Here is a 27,697-nt window from a genome sequence, read left to right as displayed (position 1 = left end):
TCCGTTTACCGGTGTCTTCAAGAAGAAGATGATCGCCTTAGGGAAGACGATTAATGAATAATAAACGCGCACCACCAGCGAAGGACGAGCAGTCAGTGGGCCATTATGACCCAAAAACAAAAACCTGCCGGGACGACCGGTTCGCGTTCGCCTTGGAATGTGCAGATGATTTCATTTGAATTCTAATTGCCCGCGGGAACGCTTCCTGCGCTTTTCGCGTTTTTCCTTCTAGGGCAGGTTGTTCTTTCTCGCGCGGGTTCGTTTCTGTTGCGTGCGTAGAAACTTTGCACCTTGCGTTAATGGGATGGGTGATAAAATATAGCCGCTTGAAAAAGGGAACATTCAGAGCAGATTGTTGGCTCAATTTGGTGTGGTGTCTGCTCGATTCTACCGTCAATGATGTCAAACGATTTTACGATATTTATTCAAAAATTCATTTTGCTATGTTTATTCTTCCCAGGGTGCCGGTAAGGAAATACGGGAAGCGATCGCCGACCCATCGCCCGAATGCCAGGAGAAGGCCTGGAACATTGTAATACCGCTGGTGGAGAAGCTGAAGCGCTGCTACGAACACTCGCTCGAGCTGGAACGTATCGTACCGAAGCTGCTCGGCCAGCTGGTCGGCGGAAGGTTGAACCCAACGCAGCACCTGGAAACGCAACAGGCCCTCGTGAAGCAGCTGGCCGAAATACTGGAATTCGTGCTGAAATTCGATGAGTACAAGGTAACACCGTAGCTTTGGAAGGCCATCTACAGTTTGTTATAGCATGGTATTTATCTTTTTTTTACCTTTTTAGATGAAAACCCCCGCGATACAGAACGACTTCAGCTACTACAGACGCATCGCCAGCCGGCAGCGACTCGACGCGGCGCACGAGATGATCATCAGCACCGAGCTGGCGAACCGGATGTCACTGTTCTACGCCCACGCCACCCCCATGCTCAAGGTGCTGAGCGAAGCGACGTCCAAGTTCGTGCAGGACAACTCCGACAACGTCGACAACACGACCGAAACGCTCGGCACGATGGCAAAGGTGTGCCTGCGGATGCTCGAAAACCCGTAAGTACCGAAGCCCACCCCTTGGTCCCCTTCGAAACTAATGCCCGACCTTGCGTTTTTTTCCGGTTAGAAAACTGCTGGCACAGATCGAACGCGAAGAGACGCACCTCCTGCTGCTGCGGGTAATGGTCGGGTTGGTGATACTGTACGATCACGTGCATCCGGTCGGTGCCTTCGCTCGTGGGGCGCACGTGGACGTGAAGGGATGCGTGCGGCTCCTGCAAGCGCAACCGGCCGTCAAAGCGGAACCACTCCTCAACGCGCTCCGGTACACCACGAAGCACCTGAACGAGGATAATACGCCGAAAAACATTCGCAACCTGCTCGCTGCCTAAGATCCAGCAGACACACACACACACAACTTGTAACGACTACTGCTAATAACTACTACTATTACTACTATTTTACGATTATAATACATAAACAAAGACCGCGAACTCTACGAAGCTGCTGCAGCTTTTCTAAAACCAGCGAAAGCAAAAGGGAACTATCAAACACTTTGTCCTCCTTTTGATAAGGCCGGTCCAGAAAGTGGGGACTCAAAAAACGCAAAACGAATTAAAGCGGGAAAACATTCTGTGACCAAAAACTATATGTGCGTGTACCCTCTCTCTCCCAGCCATCTCTTCATCACACAAAAACAATTTTGGACTTTTGCTGGCAAGTGGCTTTTTATCTTGGGCGGACGAGAGGGGATGCGTAAAGGGAAAGAATTTACCTACTTCCTACCATAAGTATTTTATATACACACGCGTATACACGGAACACAATCCTCACACGGACTAGTTTCATGATCAATCTTGAATCAAATCTTCTTCCGTCAAAACTACACAATAACTCGCCTACTTTGCTCATTTAAGCCATTTGTTCTTCGTGTTTGTTTCTTTAACATTTGATCAAACGATCTTTCTCATTCTTGTCATACGCTGAGACGTTTATTTTCTTTTATATAGTAATATTTTTGTTTACAGAGAGTTAACCCGAAAATGAACCAGAGAAGGAAAACACTGGGCCAACGGAGGTAAAAGAATAAAATCGCATAAAACGCAGTAATGGGAAACTTCGTACCGGAAGCTTGACGAACGGATAGCAAAATGGAAGGGCAAAAAGCGACGCTACGCTGAAAAGGCGATGGGAAGCGCAAAGAGAGAAACAAAGATTTTGTTTTAGTAATTTAAATCAAACACAAACGCATAACAATATCTACTAGGCATTTAAGTGTACCAGGAAAGAGGGGCGCGTCAAGGTGGCGCCTTTAATGAAGTGTAAATGTATAGTATATAGTAAGTGTATGGGGGGTGGTCCCTGGTTGACCACCGGTACAGGCGGAACGAGACGAGCTGAATGATGGCGAACGTTGAAAGGCGAAAGTGAAGATAGTAAAAATATAACGTGTGATAAGACGGAGGTTAGACGGATGCTGAAGTTCGGTTCAGCAGATCGGGCTGTTGACACAATGAAACAACCACCAAGCAGGTGGCGAAGGAAGGTGTAAGAAAATGAACTATATGAGGAATAGAGCGTGAAAGGAAGAGTGTGCATCGATGGAGTGTTGTTTGCGTGGTAGAAAATCGATTATATCGATGGTGAGATGGATTTAAATGAAATGCGGATTAAATTGTACACCGGTATGTGTGAATTGCAAAGTTAGTAACATAAATTAAATCCATAAAACACGTACGTTCGGCTGAAATGAAACCTAAAAACGGGAAAAAAGGAACGAAGCATACACATTTTATTCCGGACCCTGATTTGTGGTTTACGGTTTTGAGACACAAACATCGAACATGATTTCCCTTCCGCACCTCAAGTTCGGATAGATTTCGTCAGCGTAAACGTAAGATGTTGTGTTAAGGAATTATTTAACGAGACGTAAAGAAAAAATGAGATCAAAACATATTCACAAAACACCCCCGAAATCTAATCAGTAGAACCGAACGGTAAGAATTTTTACTCACCGCATGGTGAACAACAGAAACCAAAACAAAACGAACCCGACTGCAATATCAGCAGCACCAGGCAATTTAGGATAGAAAACAAGACAAAACAAACAACAAACTGGCGAATACAACAACGCAACTAAAACCCCACGAGTTAAAAAACACAAAAAAACTTTACCGAAACTGCTGCTACCACGGAATCAGATGTGTTCTTCTGTTTTACGACGGAGTAAAACGTAAAAGCGCAAGAGGAAAATTCAGAAACAAGCCAACACAGTGGCAAATATGGAACAATTCCAGAAACAAATGGATCTAAAAGCCACAATTTGTTAAACACCCGCGAAAAAATTAACTAAAACTGGAAGCGATCACGAAACAAACGAGGTTTAAACATCACACTAATCACTCGATCGAAAGGAAAGAAAACCACCAGTGAAAAATTAAATGTAAGCACAAACACTGCTGCTTGCAAGATATGGAAAGTGTTAATGTAGTTCTTTTCGTTATATCACAAGAGAGACGAAACAAAAATGAATTAAATGTGTAAAAAATGACTCTGGAAGGTGTTTACCTTTTTTTTTGTATCATTTCGGCAATTCGATCAAGTTGTTTTCATTCTCTAGCTAATACTATTACATCTAGCATATTTCTGTTTCAATTTTGAACGATAAGAATCGACGATTAGAAAATATGACGTCTATCATACAAGAAACACTGAACCGGTTAAGTACAAGATAGCTAAATTTAGTCGAACTCGTATAGAAAACCGCACCGTTGTAACGTTTTAACTGTTGCGTCCCGATTGCGGAGGGAATAATCCTGCTTTAAACTGAAACACGACTTCTTAAGGATCGTAGTTGAATTTTGTTAGCTAAAATACCCGGAACTAGGTGAAAACCAAAAAAGTTGTCACGTGCTGTTACTGGGAGAAACCTTTTTGAACGTAAGCAGAACTCCTTTACTTTCGATTCCTTTAGACGTTTCAATTTTCCTTCCTTTGAGAGTTTGTGTTTTATTTTTTTTTTCACTTGGATCCGTTCGAGGACTAAGCAAGGTTAGTAAAATATACATGAATTATCCGTTAACCGAATGAAATTTGTTCCTCGTCTTCGATGTACGAAAAGGAGAAATCACTGTTCACAGTTCGTGATCATAACGTCGTCTTAATTATGGCAGAGTTATGAAACAGGTTGAGGATTATTGTTATCCGTAGTGGAATGAAATCATCGGGAGGAAAGGAAGGTGACGAAATGGATATGAGATGATAGAAAGGATAATGGGCAAGTCTAACCCGAAAGGCGATGAAAATATTAGTAAAAGTCCCAGAGAAAGGATGAAGCATAAGGTACTGCATCAAAGAACCGTGAATAAACGTTGTGAAGGTGATAAAACAGAATAAAATTCAAATTACTGCAAATGCTCACACAAAACAGGAGACGAGACTCGAAAGAGGACAGGCACAAGGCAAGGGGATGGTGAATACTAGGATCATAAAACTTTGTAAACCCTCTCCTGCTTACCGGTAGAGTGAGTGAAAATGGACTTATACTTTGAGAAGAAACAGAAAAAAACATCTAAGGTCGGATAAAGACGTAAGTGAAATACTTCTGCGCGAAAGCAGCTTACACACTTACACGGAAGAAGGACAAAAGGAATAACAAATCCAACAATGGAACAATAATAATTTCCAGCGGAAACCAATTTAGTTAGACGAGATAACTAGATGTCGGACTAGGATCTGCTAGCGTCCCGATAGAACAGATAGGAATGAAAGTGCTGTGTTTGTACGTGTGTGCGAGCGAGTGCTGTTTTGAGGTGAATATATGCTACAGAAATAAACCAAAAATTCCAACAATCTACAAAAGAACGTTTCTATGCTTTTCTTTCACTACGTGTAAATGCCGGAAATATAACAAAAGATATACATAAATGTACTTTCGTAACTACTTTTGGTTTGTCAAGGCCGTTCTCTAAACCGCTGCCAACTAGATTGTCGCATGTACAGAAGAGTACACCGTTTATTAAACGTCATTCATTACATTTTTGCATACGCCTTCTTCCGGAATGCGGCCGGCAGATGTTCGACCAACGACAGTGCGTTCGCCTCGATGGCTACCAGTTCGTCCTCCTCAAGCCACGAGATGCTCACCAATCGTGCTCCTTTGCGGACGGCCTTCAGCGTGTACTTCGATTGATTTCCCTCGTTGGCGGATTCTGCGCCTCTTTGTTCGCCCGACTTTAATCGTTTCGAATGATCCGCCTGCTGTGCTTCTTCTTCGCGTTCAACCGTGGCCATTTCACCAAACCGTACCGAAAGGATGTACGATTCGTTCTGCAGTATCAGTGAGGAATCGTAGCGGGGATCAAACACGATCCCGCCGATGGGATGACCGGGTGAACCCCAGTCCGGGCCGTCCAGCTGAACGTAGGTGGAAAATAAGAACTGAAACTCGTCAAAGTCGTACACGAACAGCTTGTGGTCGGCAAAGGCGACCGCGAGCCGCGTTCGGCCGGGCTGGATTGCGAGTGCCGTTGGGGGAAGTCGATACCGGGGCAACGAGATCGATCGTTTCCACTTGCCGGTTTTATTCTGGTTAGCGGTCTTGCTTCGTTCGAACACTACGATTGCGCTGGCCACGTCGGCACAGACCAGATAGTGGCCGCACTGCGATACGGCGGAAAGATGGATCACCTCCGACAGCCAGCGGGAACCCTCGATCGATTGCTTGTGATCGAAGAACTCATCGCCGGTGGTGCAAGCGAAATAGTTTATCGTACCGTTGCGTGCGTACAGGAAGAAACCGTTCGAATCGTGCGTAAAGTCCACCCGGTACGACACGCCGAACTGTTCCGGGAGGTTGCGTACACGCTGCAAACGCGACTTGGCCGGTTCGGTCGGGTTGTGGTCGTAGCGCAGTAGGCGGATGGTGGTCTCATTGGAGTACACTATCCAGCGGCCGTTCGGGGAAATCGTGGCGCACAGAATGTGTTCGTCGTTTTTGCTACGAATCTGCAGAATCTTGTTGCCGCCGTTGCTTTGCAGACCTGCACTATTGGCTGATGGAGCGAGTGTCCATACCTCCAGATAGTTGATGTACTTGAGCAACACCGTGCGGCTCTTGGTTGCCACCACAGCTGCGGGTGATTGTAATAGGGGAAGATATTTGTCCACCCGCAAATGACTTGAAAATGTCGTAATGACGAGAGTTCCATCGAGGCCACCGGAAATGATACTCTTATTACCAAACGACGCTAACGTTTTGATGTCATGCGTGTGTACTCGACGATATGCGGACCGGATGAAGCGCGTTGGAGCACCAGCTTCTCGGGAGAGTCGGCTGTAGATACGAATGATCGGCTCCACACCTGCTACATAAACCTTGTTCTCTTCGACATCCACCTCCAAGCAGAGCAGATCGGCCTTGGACACGACCATAGTCTCTAGCACCGTACCAAGGTGTCCATCGAACAGCATCATTCGCCCTCGGGAATCGACGGATACGATGGTAAAGTCTTTCAGCACGCTCACCGCCCACACGGTCGTCTCTTGCTTCCGATCCTGCCGACCAGTGGTCATTTTGTGTACGGCGTGACCATTCCGCACGTCCCAGACGCGCACGGCATCAGCCGATCCCGTCACCAGGAAGTCTCCGGTCCAATCAAACCGACAGCAAACGATCCGACCCTCCTGTTTGTCGAGGATCCGCTCGTACGTCAGCTCATCGTTGTCGAGCCGGTACACGTTGATGTACCCGCCCTCGGTGCCGACTGCCAACAGCCGCCAGTCGCGGCTCACGTCCACGCACCACGCTGCGTTGCCCGTCACGAGCAGGGTCTGCTTCACGCGCGGATGATCCCCCGGCGACAGATCCCATTCGATCAGTGATCCGGCCAAGCTAACCGAAAACAAGCGTCCGGTACCGGCCCACGCTAGACCCTCGACACTCACACCATCGCCACCCGTAATCGTTTTCTCCAGGAACGGTGCGTGTGATAAATTCCAAATTTCTATCGTACCATCATCTCTGCAAGAAAATATAGATCGATTAGAACCGACGAACGCTCACGACACCGAATCCCTACACCTACCGTGCGATGGCTAGTTTAGTTTGTGAACTGTTAATGGCCGAACAGACAATTGCCCGGGGCAGCAAATTGTAAAACTGCACATTGTGAAGCCGGCACTGGCCAGTGGGTTGCTTGGAAATCATCTTTTACTACTGCCGGTTTGTAACATTCGGACATCAACAATAACACACGTGCTTTTAAAAAGTGACAGTTCCAAACCGTCCAATCGGTAATGGAACCGGTCAAATTACCGTTAACAACACGCTAGCCCCTTCGGGAACGGTTTACGGACAATTTGAACTCTAAATGAGTTGTTTTAACGTTGATACATGTGTTAAATATGGTTCTGATAAGCATATCACGTCGAAAAGAAAATAATACTAACTTTATTGAAACATATAACGTAATTTTTAATCCTAAATTTAATACCGAAGCATCGTATTGTCAACACCAGCTGAACATGCGATGTACTAAAAACCACCGTATTCTATACGAACAAAAAGAGACAGTAGAAAAAACGTGTGCCACACTGGGTTCTCGGTATTCACCGTTTAGATTCAGACGTGTACAGACGTGCTAGTCCACAATTTTTTCCTTCAGTGATCACCGATAATTTTATTGTACCTCTAAATATCACAACATGTTAGCAAGGTGCCGCAACTGGATTACCAAGCAACGCCAAAAATCTCGTTGGAGTCGCTGCACGGATTGCGAGAAGAATTCGACCGAATTTGTATGCGTTGATTTGAACCAAATACCTACCGAAGAAAGTGTTCGGCGGCAAAGGTGCGGACATCGTGCACGGTTCGTGTTCAATCTTGTTTGCTCAAACCCATTGTTTCTCGTTTCATGCCTACAGCTTACCGCGCCGTTTGCTGGGTCGATTTCTCTCCGAAAACAACGTGAATGCAGAAGCAGAACAATTAAAAGCATTTCTGAAAGGTAAATGCGAAACGCTAAGAAGATATCCTGATTGTTTCACTATCTTTTTGATTATATTCCCAGCAAAAGGACTTTACAACAAACACCAATCACTGCAACAACGTCGTCGATTAAAGGAACTGCTGGAATTTGAAAGATGTGCCCTGCTGACGGATATAGATCGTGTTAACGGGCCACTTGAGTTACAATCTCTCCAATGCCCCCGGAACGATACGTTCAAACAATCAACACCAAAACCAGCGCGAAGCAGCCACGTGCCAAGTGGTTCAACCTGGCCGATGCGGAGTGCAATATCGTTGTCGGCACTACCAGTGAACAAAGTCCTGTGGGACACACCGCCGGTGATTAAAGTGCATACTTCCCACGGTTATATTGAAACAGCGGTGTAATTTAATGTATTAAACAAATTCAAAACCAGTGCTGTTTCACGCATGGCATGATTGAAATACATATAATTTATTTGTTAAAAAAGCTGCTATGGTGTATTAACAAGTTGATATTAGATAGTATAGTCGTTATGCAAAGTTCCGCCATGAAGCTCCACCGTTCCCGTATTGGTATTGTAGTAGATGCCCGTTTCTTGCAATTTCATTGAACTACGCATCATACTTCCAACGTCGTTCAATCGAAATATGAGCTGCTCTGTCACCTCTTCTGCTACAATTATGCGCGGTAAAGAACCTCCCGGTGAATCAACAATACTTCCTATCTTGATCATACAGTTTTTAGGAAGGTTCGTCCTTTCTTGTATAGTACCAAAAGATTTGCCATCTTCAATACGCGATGCGTTATTTTCGGCCTTGGGTTCTACAACGAAGCAAATCATGAAGCTCACTTCTACCTCAACCAACAATAGCGTACGATGCATGCAATATTATTACCTTCGTCTGGAAGCTGAAAACTTGCGTCCAGGTCTATGACATCCTGCCGGTTGAAGTAGGTCATTTCAATCGCTTCCGCACGCTGCCGGCATTTGTTACGTGCTCCCTTCGGTTCTGTAGTGATATACGGGGTAGAATTGAACACTTCTAGTGAACCGCCTGCTAGCTGAGGAATTAAAATAATCATACCTGCAATAGGTGCGGGATCATAATGCTTCCCTGTGTTACCCGCAGAGCACTCATTACTGCCACCACACTGCGATCTCGAAGGAATAGGGATTTCGCTACATTCATTATAGGACAATAGTTAGTTACATCCCTTCAGCTATAGCTTTTATACGCCAGATTTAACCTACCTAGACTTTGGTCGACTCCTCGGGAAGTCTGCATTCTCATATTCGACATTCTGCAACTCGGGGTCGTCGTCAGCATCCCGTTTCTTGATGCAAGAAAATCCGAAACCACTTACCACTTTACGCAACATTTTTCCTTCGGATAGAAACGAACAGAGAATTGAGTATGATTTAACTTGATTACTTTCTATGCTGTGGTTGCTTTGTTCTCCGCCTTTAGTACAAAGTACTAAACCTGAAAAAACATGCTTCCTAGAAAAATCACGCAACGCAGTTGTATCAAAATGGTGACAGACTGCACTTGTTTTAAAAAGAAGTCGGCAGAAAAACCGACCCAACCGGCGGGAAAAGATTCTGAGCCGGTGAATTTTATACCGTCTGATGCTCCTGCTAATAATCGTGACACTGATGAGATTGAAACATTCGAGGTAAGCGAGAAATAACGAATATGTTGCAACCATAGCTACCATCTAGTGTTCTGTTTTCGTGGGGTTTTGGGGGTGTGTTCAACAGGATTTTGTTAAAAACCATAGCCGCAACTGTGAAATAGAGCGACAAAAGGCATCGAGCAAAGCACACAAACATGGCCCAGTACGACGTTTCTTTCGACAGCTTACATCATGCAAATCTCGACCAAAGTCGCAGGGGCCGATTTTTTGGATAGAGCCAGCGCCAGGATGTCCGGAACGGCGAGTGGTTGATTTATAAAAGCCGTGTGTTCCTAATCGTGGTTAACGATGCAGTTTCAGTACAGCTGAATCATTCGTAACCTTTGTAGGCGTTCGATAACGGAGAATTCTTGTACTGAAATAAAAAAAAACCGAAACCGAATTTCACCAACTTTCTTTCTTTTCGATCGTCTCCACCGGTCATTTGCTTGCCTTCGTTTTAGATTTTTTCGTAGGCTCCATTCCATGGGAACCTTTGCTTTATTAACCACAACATTATTCGACTCACTTTCTACTGCAACATTAAAATAATACAGATCCAGGCAATACGGAACGAAATACATCTTCTTGTGATTGATGAACAGACGATTACAGAATTCATTTTTAATGAATCGCTACATAACGACGATACAGACGGATTATTGATTGTTGCTGCTTTGTCCTCGGTACGAATGTAGTGCATTAGGTCAATTTGTAAGATTAAACAATAACTAACGTTAGAAAAACTTAACCAAATTCTAACATCCCTTTTCTCCCTCAAGTAGGACAGAAAAGAAGAAAGTTTCTATTTTTATATGCTATACTTTGTGCATTGGTCGACTTTCCGTTTTTCCGTTTTTTTTTTGTTGAGACTTTCGTTCGCTACGCTTGAGAGGATGCCTCTCCTAGGTCGGCTTATACGGAGCCAATTGATTTACACACGAATAAAAGTACGTTTCGTACCGGGTTTCCGACACACTTTTCTCTAAGGTACGGGCGGCATTGTATCGGCCAATGTTACATTAGCACAGTAATATTGCTTCCTTCTTATGACGATAAACAAAAAAAAACATAAACCTATGCGTATCGCTACTATAAAACTACGACACAGTTGTGTTACAATGGACGGTATTAGTTTAAAAATAAAACTGATTGGAATGCTACATGCCCCTTTTCCCGGCGATGATATGTGTGATACTGATAACATAACCGTTGCATTGCTTGGCTAAACTATTCGCTTTGCCCACGGACGCTTTTACCATCGTTCTTCGGTGATCTTGGGACGGAATGTTCACACCGGAATATGCACGTGGTTGGCGCGATCGGTTTCCATCCGCTACGTAACACACGCTACACGCTGGATGTCGCTGGAAGACCATGATCATATTTTTCAAATCAATTCAACGGCGCTCACCACACAGGAGACCATCGCGCATCGGCACATTTTAAATAACAAATAAAAATTACACTTGCTTCGTCGTGTAACATTGCCTTTTGTCCTGCAATGGGCAACGACCGCGTGGACTAAGATTGATGCTGGCTCTCGGCAATGTGCTGTGCTTTTCTATTGTTGTACTGTTTCACATAAAACTCTCGAAAGGTGGCAATAGCAAATGGACAACGTGAATATAAAACAACAAACGTATGATCAACTACTTATTAACATTCGATTCTAAATTGACCCTACAGGAGAGATGGTGATGATCGTACGCTATCGTTAAACTACACCGAACATGAATAATGAGATAAACGTGAGCGTAATTGATTAAACTCTTGCACACAGTGGGTAACGTGAAGAATTGTGCTAGCAAAATACCTGCTACCCCATCCGACAGAGAGTTTCTCGACCGTGTGGAATGCGATTTCGGTTTGTAAGGCAACGTTTCTTGATTGGTCCATGATACACGGGTAATGAAAAAAAAATGCACAAAACGATCACTTGCAATGTGTCTGGGCTTCGGAAGCTAGCCAGAGCATTGACTCCTTTCCTAACGGGCCTGTAACCGATTGGACATACCGATTGACTATCGTTTATGGTCGTGCTGGTTTGTCGCTTTCCAATTTATATTACCACTAATATGGGGCATTTTTCTGCGAGTTTCAATTCGCGGTGAATACTATATTTACAGATCAGTACGTTTTTACTTTTTTCGAGTTTCCATTCGATTCCTTCGTTTCCGTGGTCTCCTCCATCGTTCCGTGAGATTACTAATTGCATGTCATGTTACTTTAACTATCTTCAATCGTGTTAAGAGGGGCGTTAAATAATTTTACTAATCCTGTCGGTAGATTTTTCATTTAGAAAATGTATGGACGGAATATGAATGCACAGGAGAGCTCTCCTGTCCCGTGATTGTCCTTTGCTTTCTCCCATCGTCGGAAAAAAGCAGCGGCCGTGCGGAAACGGTCACACACTCCTACACGTCCGTGCTGTGCGTTTGGATGCGCACCTTTTTGACGCTGCCGTTTCGTTGCATCCGGGGCGACTGGTTGCCACCAGAGTAGCCCGGATTGCGAATGCCCAGCCCGTCGGTGGTTGTCGTGGAACCGGGCGGACGCGGCTTTTTCAGACTCGACCGAAGCGGTGTCCGCGTGACGGAACCGGAACCGACAGTTGAACCGTTCGATACGGTCGTGACGGTGGTGTTGACCGACTGCATGCTCCCGTTCATGCCGGACGAGTACGGTCGGCCAGAGGAATCCGTCACTGCGATTCCTGAAAACAACAAAAAATCGTCCATTAGAATCAATCTCCAGTTCCTTCTAAATAGACCCACGTTTGCTTCTTACCATTCGGGTTGTTGGACGTCGTCTCCCGGAAGCCGGGATTGTTGTAGGTACCGGCGGGTCGGCCTCTTCGTCCGTTGCTAGTGGCATTCGAGAGCATCGTCGGATCGCCGTCGGGTCGCTTTGTCAAGATGCGATCGTACGAGGCCAGAGCGAGCAGTGCAAGCGAGAGTCCGGTCACGACCAGCTGCAGATAGAACGAAATGCCCCGTGTGATCTCGAACCCCCGCGAGTTGTCATCCGTTTGGAGTGAAAACAGGACGGCGGCCGCCAACGATAGGCCCGCGGCCACCACTGTCGCTACGAGCTTCGACAACACCAGCGCCTTGTAGCTCATGCAGACGCGATCTCGTGACGCAATCATGGCGATCTGGACGATGCTTAGTATGCAGAAGATCCCGAACAGCACGCAGCCACCGACGGCCAAGAGACCACTGACGAATACGACAGCTTTAGTGGGGAATAAAAAGAAGAAAATTTTTTTAAATACATAATACTGAATATGCTGGGGCTTAATGTTATGCTCTTTTCGTATCGACCGGCAAAATTAAAACTTCTCGTTTTCTCCCTCACATGTGTCCGTTCTACCGCAATGAATGATAAAGTCCCGATCCCGTCTCGTTAGAGAAGCGGATCGACGACGATCAGCAGCGGTTCTCGCCCAACGATTTGTAAACAAGTATTATTCATTTATGGCTTAACAAATGCACACATACACTAACGAGTATAAATGCACCGTTGGGGAGCAAAGTGCTAACCGCGCGCCTTTCGTTTGATAACGCGACCGAAGATTATATGTGCTACGGCACCAACCCGACTCGAGAGGATCAGTTGATAGTTCCCTTTGGTCTCGAGTAGACGCAGAAAATGATTCGTTCCGGTAGTGTTGTGTTACTCTTGCTGTTTTTTGCTCTACAACTGTCCCATCCGGGCGCGAACGGGTTGTTTGTTAATCCTTACGAAAAGGTTTGGCCACGAAATGATGGACCTGGGAATCGATTCAGGCAACCGGCAACGCATGAACGCAACGACAACGGTGTACCGCTGCTGTTAACCCCGTACATCGAGGCAGGCAACATTACCGAAGGGCAACGGTTGGCCCGGGTTGATCATAGTCGTATCCGTGGATTTGAGTCGTACGCCGGGTTCCTCACCGTGGACAAGCACTACAACTCAAATTTATACTTCTGGTACTTCCCGGCGAAAGTGAACCGCACCGAGGCCCCACTCGTCCTCTGGCTACAGGGTGGCCCAGGAGCGTCGTCATTGTTTGGGCTGTTCGAAGAAAACGGACCGTTCCAGATCACACGAGATCTGGTGGCCACGGAGCGGAATCACTCGTGGTACGAAAATCACAACCTGCTGTATATCGATAACCCGGTCGGGACTGGATTTAGTTTCACGGACCACGAGGCCGGGTACGCCCGCAATCAGGTGCAGATCGGTGAGGAATTGTACTCGGCCGTGGTGCAGTTTCTGCAACTCTTCCCGGACTTGTGGAATCTGCCCTTCTACGTGACGGGTGAGTCGTACGCGGGAAAGTACGTCCCCGCACTCGGTATCACCATCCACCGGAAGAACAAGGACCCGAAGACACCCCGCGAGCAGCAGGTCAACCTCGCCGGGATGGCCATCGGGAACGGGTTCAGTGACCCGATCAATCAGCTGAACTACGGCGACTATCTCTACCAGCTCGGGCTTATCGACGTTAACGCACAGGAGCGCTTTGAGCAGGCCGAGCGAACGGTGGCCGATTGCATTGCCAAGGGCAACTATCAGTGCGCATTTGAGGTGATGGACGACCTGGTGGATGGTGATGCCACCGGTGGGAGCTCGCTGTTCCGCAACCTAACCGGCTTCGAGACGTACTACAACTATCTGCGCACGTCGGAGGACCCGAGGGACGCGTTTTACCTCGTTAGCTTTCTCGAGCTGAATGGTACCCGGCGCGCCATCCACGTTGGCGACCAGCCTTTTCACGACCTCGACAGCGACAACAAGGTGGGAAGGTATCTGCAGGACGATATATACCAAAGCGTTGCACCGTGGATAGAAGAGCTACTGCTGCACTACCGGATCATGTTCTACAATGGCCAGCTGGACATCATCTGCGCATACCCAATGATGGTCAACTACTTGCAGCAGCTGCAGTACGATGGGGCCAGCTACTACCGCACGGTGCCTCGGGGAACGCTGGAGTTTGATGGGGAGCTGGCCGGGTACTTCAAGCTTGCATACGGACTAGTGGAGGTGCTGGTGCGCGACGCCGGCCACATGGTGCCACGCGACCAGCCCAAGTGGGCTCACCGTCTGATAACGGCCTTTACCCATCCGGGAACGGTGCCGGGATTCGTTTGAATAAAACCTAATTTCTTGTGAACATTTTTGATGATAAATAGCCTTCTTCTTGTGACAACTTGTTTACAAGAACATATTTTTTACTGTAATAAAAAGAATTTATTTTCTTTAAAAAAAAACCTACATAGTTATATTTCAAAGGATTCGTGGTGTCGGATAAAACCTACTATAACTAACGAAACAGAAAATTGTGCAGCTTCTAATACAAAATGTTCTTAGAAACATTGACAAAGAATAAAGAAGTAGGGTTTTCCAATAAGTGGCAAGAATTACAATTATTCTGACTAATTGGCCGGCAGCAACCGCTCATATTTCAGACACATACAACTGTTAAACCAACGTTTACTGTCGAGACAGCCAAGGGTGGGATATCATAGTTCCAAGTTCCTTCTATACGCCCTCGAGGAGGATGGACTTGGTCCAAATCTGACGATTTGATTATTTTTTACTTATTTACAACCGAGAACCTTTCACAGTGATATTCTTTCAGTGAACTCGATACGAAATCAACTTCATGTGAACGGTTCGTCGAAGGGAGAAAGCGCAAAACATGTCACAACAAATTCATTCACAATGGCGCTTGCTTACCTGATGGTCTAAATCGGCCGACCCCGTCACCGCACCGTTCCCGGTAGTTGAGCTGCTGACACTTTTGCCATGGACCAAAGTACCCGCGATCGTCTACAAGAAAATGACAGACAGAGTATGGATGTGTGAATAGAGATGGTCTATAAAGGACCCATTCTACGGCGTCTGGCCGCTACTAACCCATACCGCGACCTTCGTAGTACGCCCACTGTGGAACTCCGACGGCCGTCGCACTGATGACCAGACAGAGGAAGCCAACCGAGGTTACCAGCACGGCGTACACGGTCGGTTTAATGGCGGGCATGGTGGTTGTGGTGATGGTGCGGCCGGTGTCCGTGCGGATGCTGTTGCTGGGGCTGGGGCTGGGGTTGGTGGTGTTGTGGGGCCGCTTCTTGCTCACGCCAGTCACCCTGTCGCATTTCGTGCGCGCTGCGAGCTCCGGCTGCCGCTGGTGGTTCTATTTTGTCCTCGCTAGGATGCGCCACGCTGCTTCCACCACGTCCCGACAGTGAAAGCGAACCCTGTCGCGTGCGGATGTTACTGGACGTCGTCGTGTGAATGATCTCTATTCCGTTCAAAGGAAGCTTCGCTAATTACTATGTGGCCCCGGTGCTCGTCGGCGTCAAGATTAGTGGTTGTGATTGACCGGTTTTTAAATCTGGAGTAGAGAGAAGCAGAAGAAAAACGAAAACATAAATAAACGAAAGGAGCAAATCAATTAACGCTGCCTTTCTTCGGTGGACAAAGTGCCCACTGGCTTTCAACCACGCGCACATAGACGATGGCGATCGCGACGACGTCCAGCGAATTGCTGATGAGGTAAACAATTATTGGCGCGCGTGCCAGCTCTCGGCTAGCTGTTGCGCTATCACCGGGGAAGTCGGAATCCGGCGGGCGAAACAATCCAATAAGTTGGCTCGCCGTTTTGCGGCATGTACGACACCATTCGGCTAATAGAGTATGCCTTGCAGCGAGTCTCACAGATACACTTTCGGAAAATAATTAAAATTCCTATGCCAAAGATGCTTCCCGGGGAACGTGTCGGGCTGGAAGGGCTTGGAGGGGTCGATGCAAGTGCCCATCTAACGCGACGACGATCGCAATTAGGTTCGTTGTTTTCAATGGCAGCTATTTGTTGATCGCCGGCACGGTCGCTCCACAATACGGCATCGATTAATTCCGCAACGATGCACCACACTGGTTTTGGTGGTGGACATTTTTACCATTGAATTATTTTGTCAACAGTGTGTTTTTCAATTAACAGACTTTTTTTAATTATTCTCCATACACTGGATGTTCTTTTTCCTTTTTTACCATAACGTCCGTCGTTAGTAATATTTCGAATATGTAATAATGGGTTTTAAACTTTTTTCGGCCCTTTACGTGGTTGGTCAGTTGTCCCTCAAGACATGTGTGCTTTATGAATTTAAAACTTCTATACATTTTAAAGCACGTTTACATAACATGCGACTGGCTTTTTTTCCAAAGGCATCCACAGTACAGCACAGGTGATATTGTATTTATGTTTTCCCTGTTTGTGCTATTAAAACAAGTGAATCCATTAAATTTTAAATAGTTTGTTTTTCTTTCTTATCGCAATGCATCATACGGAAGCACGGCGAGGCAGTGTGTTACCGCCTCTAACTTATTTCCGCGCCTTTAATGTCAATCGATCACTCGCGGTTTTCCCATCAGTTGCGGTCAACATTTACACACCACGGCGAACAAAGCAACCCGCTGTGCTGAGAAAACAGCAACAAGTTGGTACATCCTATGGTACCCGGTTGGTAAAGCGATGGTAGGTTGATGAACAATATTTCCCGCGGATGGCTAGTAATAGAAATGGAAGATAGACTCCTAAACCGTCGCAGAACGGAGCAGATGGGACGACAACAGATAAACGGGCAGGTTGTTAGTGGAGTGGACAGTTGTTTATGCTGCTCATTTTCATGCACCCATCACCTCAACTCAACGAGCAACGATGACCACACCAGCGTAGATTGCCGGCTGCATGATGGGTGCCGAGACTATTGCGACGCTAAGCATAGTCTATGATGTGCTGCCCTTTTCTACTAGTTGGCTCGTTTTTGACGAAACAAAAAAAACCGAAACCCTCTTCCATGACACCCACACATCACATTACCCGTGAGCGAGTGTCACACGATTTGTTCACAAGGTGGTTCTTCAATAACGCAATTAATACACCACCCGCCCAGCCGCCAAATAGATGGCATTCACCGTAGGGTTAGGGCTAGGGCGTTACGGGTGTTGCCCCTGACCGGGCAGAGAACGGGATGAAAACGTCTTATGGTGGGCTACCTGATCCATACTTGACTTCTGAGCGGAGTCGGCCCGCTGGTAACGCAATGAAGAATGTTAAGTGAAGACAACACACACGCCTCAGAGAATGTCATGGTAACGTTTCGAAACAATGAATTACATCATCGTTGTAACGGCAGAAGTTGCGGTGTTCTATTCGTTTTTTGAACACGAATGAATGATGGAGAAACGAATGACAGGTTCTAAAACATTTCTGAATACATGAAAGGTAAAACATGGAAAAATAAAAGAAGATAGTTAAAAGAAAATAAATTTCCATTAAATTCTCCAATAAATACTAATTACCATGGCGAAACTTATGGAGCGACAAATAGACGATGATACATATTGTCTAGGCGTGATTCCATGAGAACTTGTTTGTTTGGGGAACCCAGCGTATGTACATTTCCTCACGGCAAGCCACATAAAATTAAAACAAATTGCGTAATCTGCTGGTCACGCATTTTTCGGAGCTTCAAAACAAACGGAATTAATTAACATGTCATGTCACAAATCTCACAACAGTACGATGACAATTGGCACAATTTAGCTCAGTTACATTTTTTTCAATCTCGCTTTGCAACTGTTTGACAGAATTTGTTCGTTTTAAAATATTCCACTGTTTTCGTTTAAGCAATACAAAGTAGCTAAACCCTTATGTAAGCGAGTTTTATGTGCTCCTCTTCGCTCCTCACATGGCGTGAGGAGGGGGGTTGCATTTCCACCGCAACAAATCCACTTTTCCGAGGCGAATCGCGATAAGAGCAGCCAGCAAAATGGCATGCAAAATAAAAGGGTTCCCATAGGTTGCCCCCTGTACACTCCTCAATGCAAGACCCTTCCTTCCAAATGCATCCCAACGGGGTAACAGTAGGCGTGATGACGTGCTGGTGCAGTTTCCCGAGACGCAATAGTGCAGTAGAAACGGTTTGTCCGGTGGCCACCATCGTTAGCAGCGGAAGAAAGGCGGCGGATGGATGGGGAGGAAAGTGTTCGCTCATTAGAATATTGTGTGCCGCAAAGTAATTTAGAAGAAAACTGCGGGTTACATACTTCCACCTACCAGAAAACCGACTGTGTCGAGTCTACTTGGTGTCCAAGCGTGACTAATTGGCTGCCATCAAGTAAAATGAACAATGTTCAGTATGACTGTTTGTTCTTGGTTACGGCTTAATGCAGTTGTTTATGGGAGTGTTCTAGATGAAATATTTTTAGAACCTCCAAAAGTTATAAATTTACATATTGAACACTCGATTCTCCATCGATTTTCATTAGTGAATGTAATATCTGTTATCCACTTCAAGAAATGCAAATAGAAGAGAAAAAATCAAAAACAATATTGTTTGTCTGAGGAGTGCGAAAGGTTCAAATGTCAACATCAATTGATATGAAGAAAACGCTACATGTAGCCTTACCAATTTGACCCTCCTGGGATTCTGTTCTATATTTCGAAATGGTCGACCCAATAAAATCAAACGACGACCAGCAATATCGGCCCCATTGTGCCATTTAATCCAACTCTAGTGCTACTGAAAGATTGTCACGATTTTTCAAACGCATCCGCGCCGAGGTAGAGGTAGAGAGCATTTATTTATCAGATTTATTTCCTCCAGTCCACCCAGTCCAGTTACTCAACCATGAATTGCATCAAGAGTGGCCCTCGGGAGAGCGACACACCGCGGAGGAAACCGGTCGTCCCTTCGCTAGGGTCGAATTTATTTAAACTCTTTCTGGTCGGTCGACTCGAAACACACAGCCAGCGTGTTTGGTTGAATGAACATTCAACGTTCAGGTTGGCAAAGCAAAACAAAAATACCCTGGAGTTATAAACGCCATAGAACGTTCGGGCCGGAAGACATAGAAGATGGTATCAAACGAATCTCTGTCCCCGACCCACCCGGTAGCGATCGGATCGGAACCATGCTAAACGGATTGGAAAAAGCTGATCTAATTTTCTCGCCCGATCCGGAAGGTCTCGCCTTTTTCCCCCTTTCCATGCCGCATCGGTTGGGTGGGTTTTTGGCTGGAGCATTTAATCCGCAAAAAATTTCGGCAGCTAATGGAGCTGAAAAACTACCGCAACCGTTGCGTCAACCAACCAATCGATTGGCCCCCCTGATGGACGATGAAATGGTCTTGAGAAGGTACCGTTCCTTCAAGTTTGAGCGTGAACGAAAGGCCAAACAAATGGTGGCCCCCCTCCCTTTTTGGCCGAAAAGACGACCACTAAACAAACAATTTTCCTCGATCGCGAGACAGACACATTCCACCCAGATGGTGGAGGGAAGGGACTCACTCGCGCAATTGTTGCAGTTACTCGTAATTGTTTCGTAACTGCTCTCTTTGGCGCGCGCGGTTCCGTTACTCCGGTTTTAGGTCACTCGGAAGCAGGATGCTGGAATGGAAATTCGATATTGGATAGAACATTAGCATCAAATTTAAAACCGGTGCATTTTGCTTGATGTATTTTACACTAACAGAGAGAGAATTTATCATTAATATTCATTGCTTTGAATGATACTTAATTTACTAGATGAGCCTTTTAGAGCCATTCCATCCATTGCTTCCACGATTATGCCTTCGATTCGAAAATGACTGAATAGGACTTCAGTAAATTATGATGAAAGTAGTGATGAGAGCAATAAAATTTACTGTGCAACTTGTTTTGCAAGATTATCATGATAAATAATGATCACAAATCGTTCAAAGATCGCCAGAAAAAATAACTTTTAACTAAAACTAGGGTTGCTGATGACTGACTAGTATTTCTTGTTAGCAATTTTGAAATCAACTAACGCACGGATACGAATATACAAAAAATGGCGGATACTACCAACCGTTGGCTGGAAATTGCATCCATTCTAATGACATAAAAATTGATTCAATAAACTCCTAAACCATCTGTTGCCTTGGAAGCGTATCAACAAAAATTGGCAATTAAAAACGTTGCGCCCATCTTCCGTGTGGCCACCACAAGGACCTATGGATTTTCACTTCCGTTGCATTATTATCTGAAGGACGTCTCTGATCGTAGGCTTCGCGTGCCAAAACTGGGTGGAAGGTTTCACTTGGGTTCAATCTTCCTCCGTTCGAGTGTTTTATAATACACTCCCCGGCCTTAAGTATGCCAGCATTGGCACGTAGCGTCAATGTCTAAAACACACCGGTCGAAACGATCGCACGGGATTGGCTTCTCCGTGGGTAATACAATCGTGTCCGTATCTCCAATGGCATGCACGATGCTTTCGACGCACGCACCTCACCCTCATTTGCAACGGGGTGGGTAATAGAACACCCGAGAAGGTCATCAGTATTCATCGCCGCGATGATGAGGTTGATGATGAGTGGCCGAGTGGCGTCTTCCACGGATCTTATACCGCGCCAAGTGGCAAATATGAAACAGATGAACGAGCAACAGTGTCGACGACTGATGATCGATGCACGGTTTGGCTTCCATGATGACCTGGATGACGCGCCGCTGTGTCCGCCCTGTGTGCGGACCCCCAGGCCAGTAGGTGGGTATCGGAAAAGGGCCCGCCCTTCCGTTACGCTTCCATCCGGTTTTGGTCGTCCCACAACCGGACCAACGGTGACGTGCAATCGCGAAACTTTTTGTGCCTCATCTAATAATACGAGATTTTGTCGGTCAACGTGCGCCGGGGCTTCGAAATGTATTCCAGAGCGAGTTCGAAGTGGGGTAGCGCTGGGAAATTGAAGGTGCGACGAATGTGTCAGAATGCAATTGTATCACATAATCGCGGTCGAAATCTGGTTTTGCATCCAATCCGAAAGTAGGTCTCGTCGTGGAGCTTTACACTGAACTGGACGATATACAATAAGAATGAATCTTTCATTGCTTAGTAAATGTTTTTTTTATAAACTTAAAATTAGTTTAAAATCACACATGACGATGTGTGATCACCTCCTTTGAGAAGGAGAAGACCTCCTTTGAGTTAAATGTTTGTACATTTTGGAACAACGAAGCAAAAATGCATCTTGTTTGGTTCCGGTCGTCCTTCACGCTCCTATTCATCGCACTTGTTAGAGGCTACATCTTATTCACCTGCATGTAAAGTGTGAATAAATAAACGCACAAGGGCTACATCTTGATGGATAGCCGCTACTACCGTCGTCTAGGCCGCTTCTTCCATTCACCTTTTCAACAGAAACAATCGCAAGAGACGTGGCATTTGCGGCAGAGTATATTGCGTGCGTTCGTGACCACTACGGAGCCCATGATGCATCGTGAATCATCACGAGCCGTAGAATGTGAGTCAAACAAAAAAGGTGGCGGGTGAATTAATTTACAACAAAAAAGTTTCATTCCTCAATCTGAAGGGGATTAACAATCCTATCAGAAATGTGCGATACTTGCCACGGGCTGGAAAGGAAACGCCGAGAGCAGCAAGAAAGAAGGTGAGGATGATTCAAACATTTCTGATCCATTGCTTCCCCAGCAAGAAAGTACAATGGATTTTTACTCAGAGTTCACATAATTATTATCAGACAGCGAAGTAAACTGAGGATGCCATGGTTGAAGTACAACCATGCACTCCGTTGCATGCGAAATGCAGGTGAAACGATGAAACTGCATTCGGAAATGTAATGGGATGAGGAAGGTTTAAATTGGCTGGGATTTTTTTTCGTTGCCGCCGAAAGAAATCAAAAGTTTTGCCGGTGGCGTGCTTGCCGATTGCACGGGTTTTTGTATTAAAAAACAAACGCAACAACCTTTGCAATGTGGTGCTTTCTTTTACGAGAGCCATTTATTTTTCTTTTTGTAAGAAAACAAGAGGTGTAAAAATAACATTTCATTAATTTTACATCTGGGAAAAATATGCTTCATTCTATGGTTGCGGGCCAGCAAAGGGGTGTGTTTCGTGTACCAACCCGGTCAGGGTTGGCTCTCGCAAGTAAAAAAACGTGAATTCAGCTGGGGAAATGTAACCTTGGCCATGCAAGTAGGTACCACGCCTGGCGGATAAGTCAGTCGCACACCCGTTTACGTGACAGAGCGTTTTGTCTGTTTTATGTTATTTTATGACAACTTTTTTGTTGCAACCAAGGAACAATTACTATGCACAACGTGTCACATTATTCGCTTGTTTTTACGAGCAAGCTAGTTCATCTGTCAGCACAGAGAAAATCACAAGATATTTCCTTACATTGCCTCAGGATACCGGTTTATGAAAAGTGACTTAGGGACCGGGAGCGGGGCTGATTCACGGCCACCGGCCACCGACAGCATTCTGTACATTCTTTCTCCCCTCGTCCCTCGACCGAGGGCTGAAGGCGATTTGCATAATGAGCGATTTCTCCAACGCGTCTGCGACGTGGGGAAGCCCACGCGACCGACGATGTTAGAAGACTTTGCTGGTTTGTTCGATCGTCGCTGAAAAACACGTCACACCAGTTGGGCACGCATTAGTTTTCCCGGTCGCGGGAAAAGAAAGCCACGAAAACAAACCTGCTAGGGTTGCCCTTCCCTTTCCTTAACCGCGTTTGATTGTGTTGTTGTAAACGGCATTCTGGTTGCTAGACACTTTGAAAACGTGCTGCGTGCGGATTATGATTGAACAACAAACTCGTACCCTGGTGGTGGCCACATTCCTAGTTTTTTTCATCTCGCTTTTAGCCACCACTTCCCTCCGCTTTTGAAATTCTCAGCGTTTATTTCCGTACCTTTTCTCCCCGCACGTATTGTATCTTTTCCGCCGTACTTCCGATTGCGTTTTTGCTCCCTTTGTGGGGTTGAGATTGGATGCGCGCAGCAGGTTGGCGCGTTTCTTTTGCACAGGTGATGGCTCTTTTCCGGCGGCCACTGTATCTCTCCGCTGAGCTGGGCTGGCGGATGGTTGCTGCGTTTTCACGAAACCGAATTTCACTTAACAAAACACGCTCGCATGGCGGTTGCTGTGTTTGCACAACTTGCTAACGCTTGTTGGATCTTCCCACCTCTCTGAAGAAGAAGACCTCCGCATGCCGTAGTTTTGGGTTGTGTTTAATTTTCCGCTTCACACTTTCTTTCTCCCAATGACCACTCCACTACGGCCGGTTTCTAGGGTATTCCCTTTTATATTCATTCAACTTCCGACAGAACTGCTTTTATTCCGCTGAACAAAATTTATGAACGAACTGCCACACACCGCAAACCGCGCCTTCCATCGGCAACAACTGCAACGTGACGCACCTGAAGGGCTCCCCTTTTTTTTGCTTTCTGTTTGCGGTACCCACGGGAACACGAAAAACAGGACTGAATCAACCAGCGCACCGTCCCACCGCACACCCAGGACCACCTCCTGCCCCAAACAACAAACACTAGATACACGCAAGCTCACTAAAAAATAACAGAAAAACACGCGCAATCCAGCACAACCACAGGCGCACGCGACGCACTTTCGGTATTCCGTGTGTGCATACGTATTACTCCACGGCTACATCCAGGTGTGGTGCGGCACACGGGAGTTCTAGGAACGCGAATAAGCCAGAGCGAGAGGGGGAAGGCACTCCAAATTCGAGGTGTGGGTCGCCCCAGAACTACTGGAACGCGTTTTCTTCGGCGGAATATTTGGGGGGCTTTGTCACGGGCACTATTCACAGCAACGAAAACTTTAACAATATGCTTATAGCTTGGAAACAACCCCTAGCGTGCATTGGGGAGTAAAAAAACCGCAACGTAACGCAAACCGCACGGACGGCACAACCACATCCGATGACAGCAACACGGCGCACTACCGCTAGCCCCAAAGTACCGTACTGAACTGAACTCCACAGGAATGTGTGTACAACTGCACGCCAAACAATTTCTCTTTCATGCGTTCGAGAGGTTCAAGCAGTCTTGAAAATTCAAATCGTCGATTGACAAACACAAAATAAAAGTGCTTATTAAGAGTATGTTTGCTTAAACGTAAAGCAAAACTTATTTGAATCAAAAGAAAAAATGTTATTCAAAACTAAAATCTAGTTTTTGCAGTTAAATCGTTAAATTTTTTAAAATTTACCACACCTGCAGCCTTTAAGTACAAGATTTAAACATAACCACAAACCAGTTGGGCAGTTTGACATAGCTGTCAATCCCGATCATCCTGCTGCGAATGAAAAGAACATCCAATAATAAGGATTGTGTTTCCGTGATTCCGGTGAATGATTGTTATTTTTATTTAAAAATTTGTAGTTTGTAAAACACCTGTTCCAACGATGGATGATCCAGAGCTTGATGCTATCCGCCAGCAGCGAATGCAACAAATGCAGGCAAGTCGTAGATGATGCCGCACGATCAATGTGTGCACCTTCCCACTCGAGAAAACAATCTGCGACTAATTTTGACTAAAAATAGTCAACGGTGCCTTCCACATTACCCTGGAGCATTTAGCCACAGCCAGCACTGTTCAAATAATGTACTTTTTTACTTTTTCAATCGCAGGGCTCCAACCCGGAACAACAAAAAAAAGCTCAGGAACAGCGGCAGGCTCAAGAGGACATGAAAAATTCCGTACTGTCACAGCTACTGGATCAGGACGCACGGGCTCGATTAAATACGCTTAAGCTGAGCAAACCGGATAAAGCGCAAATGGTGGAAGGCATGATCATTCGGATGGCACAGATGGGGCAGATCGGCGGGAAGCTCGACGATGCGAACTTGGTAAAGCTACTCGAAAGCCTCAACCAGCAGATGCCGCGTAGCACCTCCGCCGTTAAGTTCGACCGTCGACGGGCAGCACTGGATTCGGATGAAGATGATGATGACTACGGTATTTAGGCTATTGCTTGCTCCTGTCCTCGAATCACTTTAAACGCTTCAGCTGCGAAAGATTTCTGTGAAGCGAAGCCCCTTGCGAATCGTGGAATATCATCATGCGCTTTAATAAACAAAAAACCAATACTCAACACGCGACGTTTGGGTAAAAATTAGTAGTTTCTCTTCTGATTCATTCATTACTAAAAAAGAGAACATTCTAATCAGACATCGGACAATACAGTTACACACACGAACACGTACGAATTACATGCCGGCAGCACGGGCTGCTGCCAGAATTTAAAATTCATCTAAAACGATACTATTTTCATTATCCATAATTAAGTGGGTGACGCATTATTCATGCGTTCCATCGAGATGCCGGAATGACAGAAAACTTCCTCGAGGAGAGTATATGACTAGAGAGGAATAGGAAATTTCCGTAGGATATTGCGCTGCGTAAGCCGCATCTTAATGGTTTCGATTTGTGGCGGAATGTCAATTTCCATAGGGCATCGCCGATTCATCGTTCATTCGCCCCACAAAACAGTTTACTCCTTTTTCTCGTGTCGTTGATCAGCACCGTCATCCTCCTCTTCCGCGTCTAATATATCAGCACAGCAGATGGAGTACATGATGAGCGACAGAAATCCCAGTGGAAGACCGAACAGTACCGTCGTGAGCACCGGATTACCGGCCCACATTTCATACAGCGATGTTTTGGCCTCAAACCATGCCCGGTAAATGCGGACGGGAAGCGAGTTACCTCCAAACGCCGGAGCCGTCTGGTTGTGAATGCTATCGAGGAAGATTTCGATCGCTTCCGGGGTTAACTGCAACGGTTCGTCCTCAGGAATATGATGCTCATTGGTGGACGCATTGAGCACGATTAAATGCGGCGTCGGTAGGCTGTCCATTGCAATCGAACGGGCTAGCTCAGGTGTTCCAACCCAGCCGAATTGAAACCGTCCGTGATATTTGTGTTTGTTTTTGTGAACGAATATTTCCACCATGTCCCGGAATTCCTGCTCGTGGGCCGCTATTTCGCTCAGCTTGTTTTCCTCCACGACCGCGAGCACGAGATACTTCTTAGTCTGCACCAAATGGTGAATGTTGCTGCGCGTTACCTTCGGGAAGGTAGCAAACCGTTCCTCGTTCACCCAGCGAAAGAGTGTCTCGTTCAGGTGCGTAGGCTCGATACGTTCAAAGTTGTCCGAGTAAGGGAAATAGTAGTGAGTTCGCTCCTTGTACACCAGCGCCGACGGAATGGTGTCCACGTCAAAGTGGCGTTTAGCGATTTCGACCGACGTGGCGTAAAAATAACCATGCGCCTGGTACGCTTCTGCCGCACTGTAGAAAACGTCCCAAAGCAGTCCCGATTGTTTGCCAACGTAGGTGAAGAAGATAGGATTATTGGTCTTCAGTATGTCTATGCTGTCCGCTCGGGTGACCAGCTGTACCGGGGGCCCAGACATTCGGTTGACGAAATGCATAAGCTCTTCTTTGGATCGATCGCCGTTATATACATAGTCGTACGGTCCCTTGACACTGCGGACAAACAAGAAAAGAAAAGATGAACTGCCGTCCCTTGGGTGTGGCTGGCACGCGAATGCCAGAACTTACAACATAATCGTTGGATATGCGTTCACTTTGAAATGCTGCGCCACTGCTGTGAACCTGGTACAGTCTACCCGTCCGACCCGGATGTTGGTATTGTATAGTGCCTGCGCTACGAGGGCCCACACCGGCTCGAGTTTTTTACAATGGGCACACCAGGGCGCATAAAACATCACGAACCACTGACCCTCGTTTCGAACATCTAGAAAACGGTCGCTGAGTTCTAACACCCGGGAACTATTTACCAGCGAAACAAAGACTGCAACACGGAAATCGTCATGGATTGGAAACATAATTTAATTAAACATATTTACTAATCAGACTGGATCATTCTTTTGGCTGTATACTCACAAATCAGTGAAATAAACAACTTCCATACAGCAGACATCTCTTCTTCTCAATCGTACAGTATCAATTTTTAAATGGTAAGACACTTTTTCGCTTCAGCAGCCGCACATATCGCAATAGAAAAACACGAAACTCAAACAATTGGCTAATTTCGTCCCCAAATCCTCAACGATAAACTAAACAGGGCGCTGGACAATTTTCGCAAGGTATTTTTTGCTTCTATACGTTTGACAGATCTGCTAAGGCAATCAAAATAAGTCAGTGACGTACGAA

The 27,697-nt window shown here is 46.0% G+C and overlaps 5 protein-coding genes across 6 annotated transcripts in view; 2 read left to right on the top strand and 3 right to left on the bottom strand.

Moving 5' to 3' along the window:
- LOC131281881 (CYFIP-related Rac1 interactor B) overlaps positions 1–1,416 on the top strand; it is a 28,719-nt gene extending 27,303 nt beyond the window's left edge. The window contains exons 2-4 of the mRNA XM_058311242.1: positions 461–724; positions 798–1,060; positions 1,131–1,416. Coding sequence (XP_058167225.1) covers positions 461–724; positions 798–1,060; positions 1,131–1,395 — 792 coding nt within the window. The 3' untranslated portion in view covers positions 1,396–1,416. The remainder of the gene's footprint in view (positions 1–460; positions 725–797; positions 1,061–1,130) is intronic.
- A 3,619-nt stretch (positions 1,417–5,035) lies between these two features.
- On the bottom strand, positions 5,036–7,229 carry LOC131283128 (U3 small nucleolar RNA-associated protein 4 homolog). Its single transcript, XM_058312706.1, has 2 exons — positions 7,090–7,229; positions 5,036–7,025 (listed from the first exon to the last, which is right to left on the bottom strand). The coding sequence occupies exons 1-2, from the start codon at positions 7,209–7,211 to the stop codon at positions 5,036–5,038; spliced, it is 2,112 nt and encodes a 703-aa protein (XP_058168689.1). The 5' UTR covers positions 7,212–7,229.
- Positions 7,230–10,915: 3,686 nt separating this feature from the next.
- LOC131282626 (uncharacterized) lies at positions 10,916–24,463 on the bottom strand. Its single transcript, XM_058312141.1, has 5 exons — positions 23,407–24,463; positions 15,586–16,063; positions 15,406–15,498; positions 12,463–12,909; positions 10,916–12,388 (listed from the first exon to the last, which is right to left on the bottom strand). The coding sequence occupies exons 2-5, from the start codon at positions 15,707–15,709 to the stop codon at positions 12,090–12,092; spliced, it is 963 nt and encodes a 320-aa protein (XP_058168124.1). The 5' UTR covers positions 15,710–16,063; positions 23,407–24,463; the 3' UTR covers positions 10,916–12,089.
- A 379-nt stretch (positions 24,464–24,842) lies between these two features.
- LOC131283067 (programmed cell death protein 5) lies at positions 24,843–25,629 on the top strand. Of its 2 annotated transcripts, XM_058312631.1 has the most exons (3): positions 24,843–24,982; positions 25,061–25,068; positions 25,148–25,629. In XM_058312631.1, the coding sequence occupies exons 1-3, from the start codon at positions 24,922–24,924 to the stop codon at positions 25,481–25,483; spliced, it is 405 nt and encodes a 134-aa protein (XP_058168614.1). In that variant the 5' UTR covers positions 24,843–24,921; the 3' UTR covers positions 25,484–25,629. The 2 variants fall into 2 exon arrangements, with proteins under 2 accessions (XP_058168614.1, XP_058168613.1); XM_058312630.1 differs by lacking the exon at positions 25,061–25,068 and having other exon boundaries at positions 24,843–24,975.
- On the bottom strand, positions 25,627–27,617 carry LOC131283066 (protein disulfide-isomerase TMX3). The gene is made up of 3 exons (XM_058312629.1): positions 27,428–27,617; positions 27,083–27,335; positions 25,627–27,007 (listed from the first exon to the last, which is right to left on the bottom strand). The coding sequence occupies exons 1-3, from the start codon at positions 27,462–27,464 to the stop codon at positions 26,011–26,013; spliced, it is 1,287 nt and encodes a 428-aa protein (XP_058168612.1). The 5' UTR covers positions 27,465–27,617; the 3' UTR covers positions 25,627–26,010.
- Between the last annotated feature and the right edge of the window lie 80 nt (positions 27,618–27,697).

Source organism: Anopheles ziemanni, chromosome 2 (assembly GCF_943734765.1).
Source record: "Anopheles ziemanni chromosome 2, idAnoZiCoDA_A2_x.2, whole genome shotgun sequence".
Taxonomy (NCBI): domain Eukaryota; kingdom Metazoa; phylum Arthropoda; class Insecta; order Diptera; family Culicidae; genus Anopheles; species Anopheles ziemanni.
This window is presented reverse-complemented; position numbering and strand designations above follow the sequence as displayed.

Coding starts and splice junctions, on each gene's coding strand:
- LOC131283128 (XM_058312706.1), bottom strand. CDS start 7,211: ATGATTTCCAAGCAACCCACTGGCCAGTGCCGGCTTCACAATGTGCAG. Junction 7,026..7,089: donor ACTAAACTAGCCATCGCACG/GTAGGTGTAGGG, acceptor ATTTTCTTGCAG/AGATGATGGTACGATAGAAA.
- LOC131282626 (XM_058312141.1), bottom strand. CDS start 15,709: ATGCCCGCCATTAAACCGACCGTGTACGCCGTGCTGGTAACCTCGGTT. Junction 12,910..15,405: donor CGGCCGATTTAGACCATCAG/GTAAGCAAGCGC, acceptor TCCCCACTAAAG/CTGTCGTATTCGTCAGTGGT. Junction 12,389..12,462: donor GACGTCCAACAACCCGAATG/GTAAGAAGCAAA, acceptor TGTTGTTTTCAG/GAATCGCAGTGACGGATTCC.
- LOC131283067 (XM_058312631.1), top strand. CDS start 24,922: ATGGATGATCCAGAGCTTGATGCTATCCGCCAGCAGCGAATGCAACAA.
- LOC131283066 (XM_058312629.1), bottom strand. CDS start 27,464: ATGTCTGCTGTATGGAAGTTGTTTATTTCACTGATTT. Junction 27,336..27,427: donor GTTGTTTATTTCACTGATTT/GTGAGTATACAG, acceptor TCCGTGTTGCAG/TCTTTGTTTCGCTGGTAAAT. Junction 27,008..27,082: donor GCATATCCAACGATTATGTT/GTAAGTTCTGGC, acceptor GTTTGTCCGCAG/TGTCAAGGGACCGTACGACT.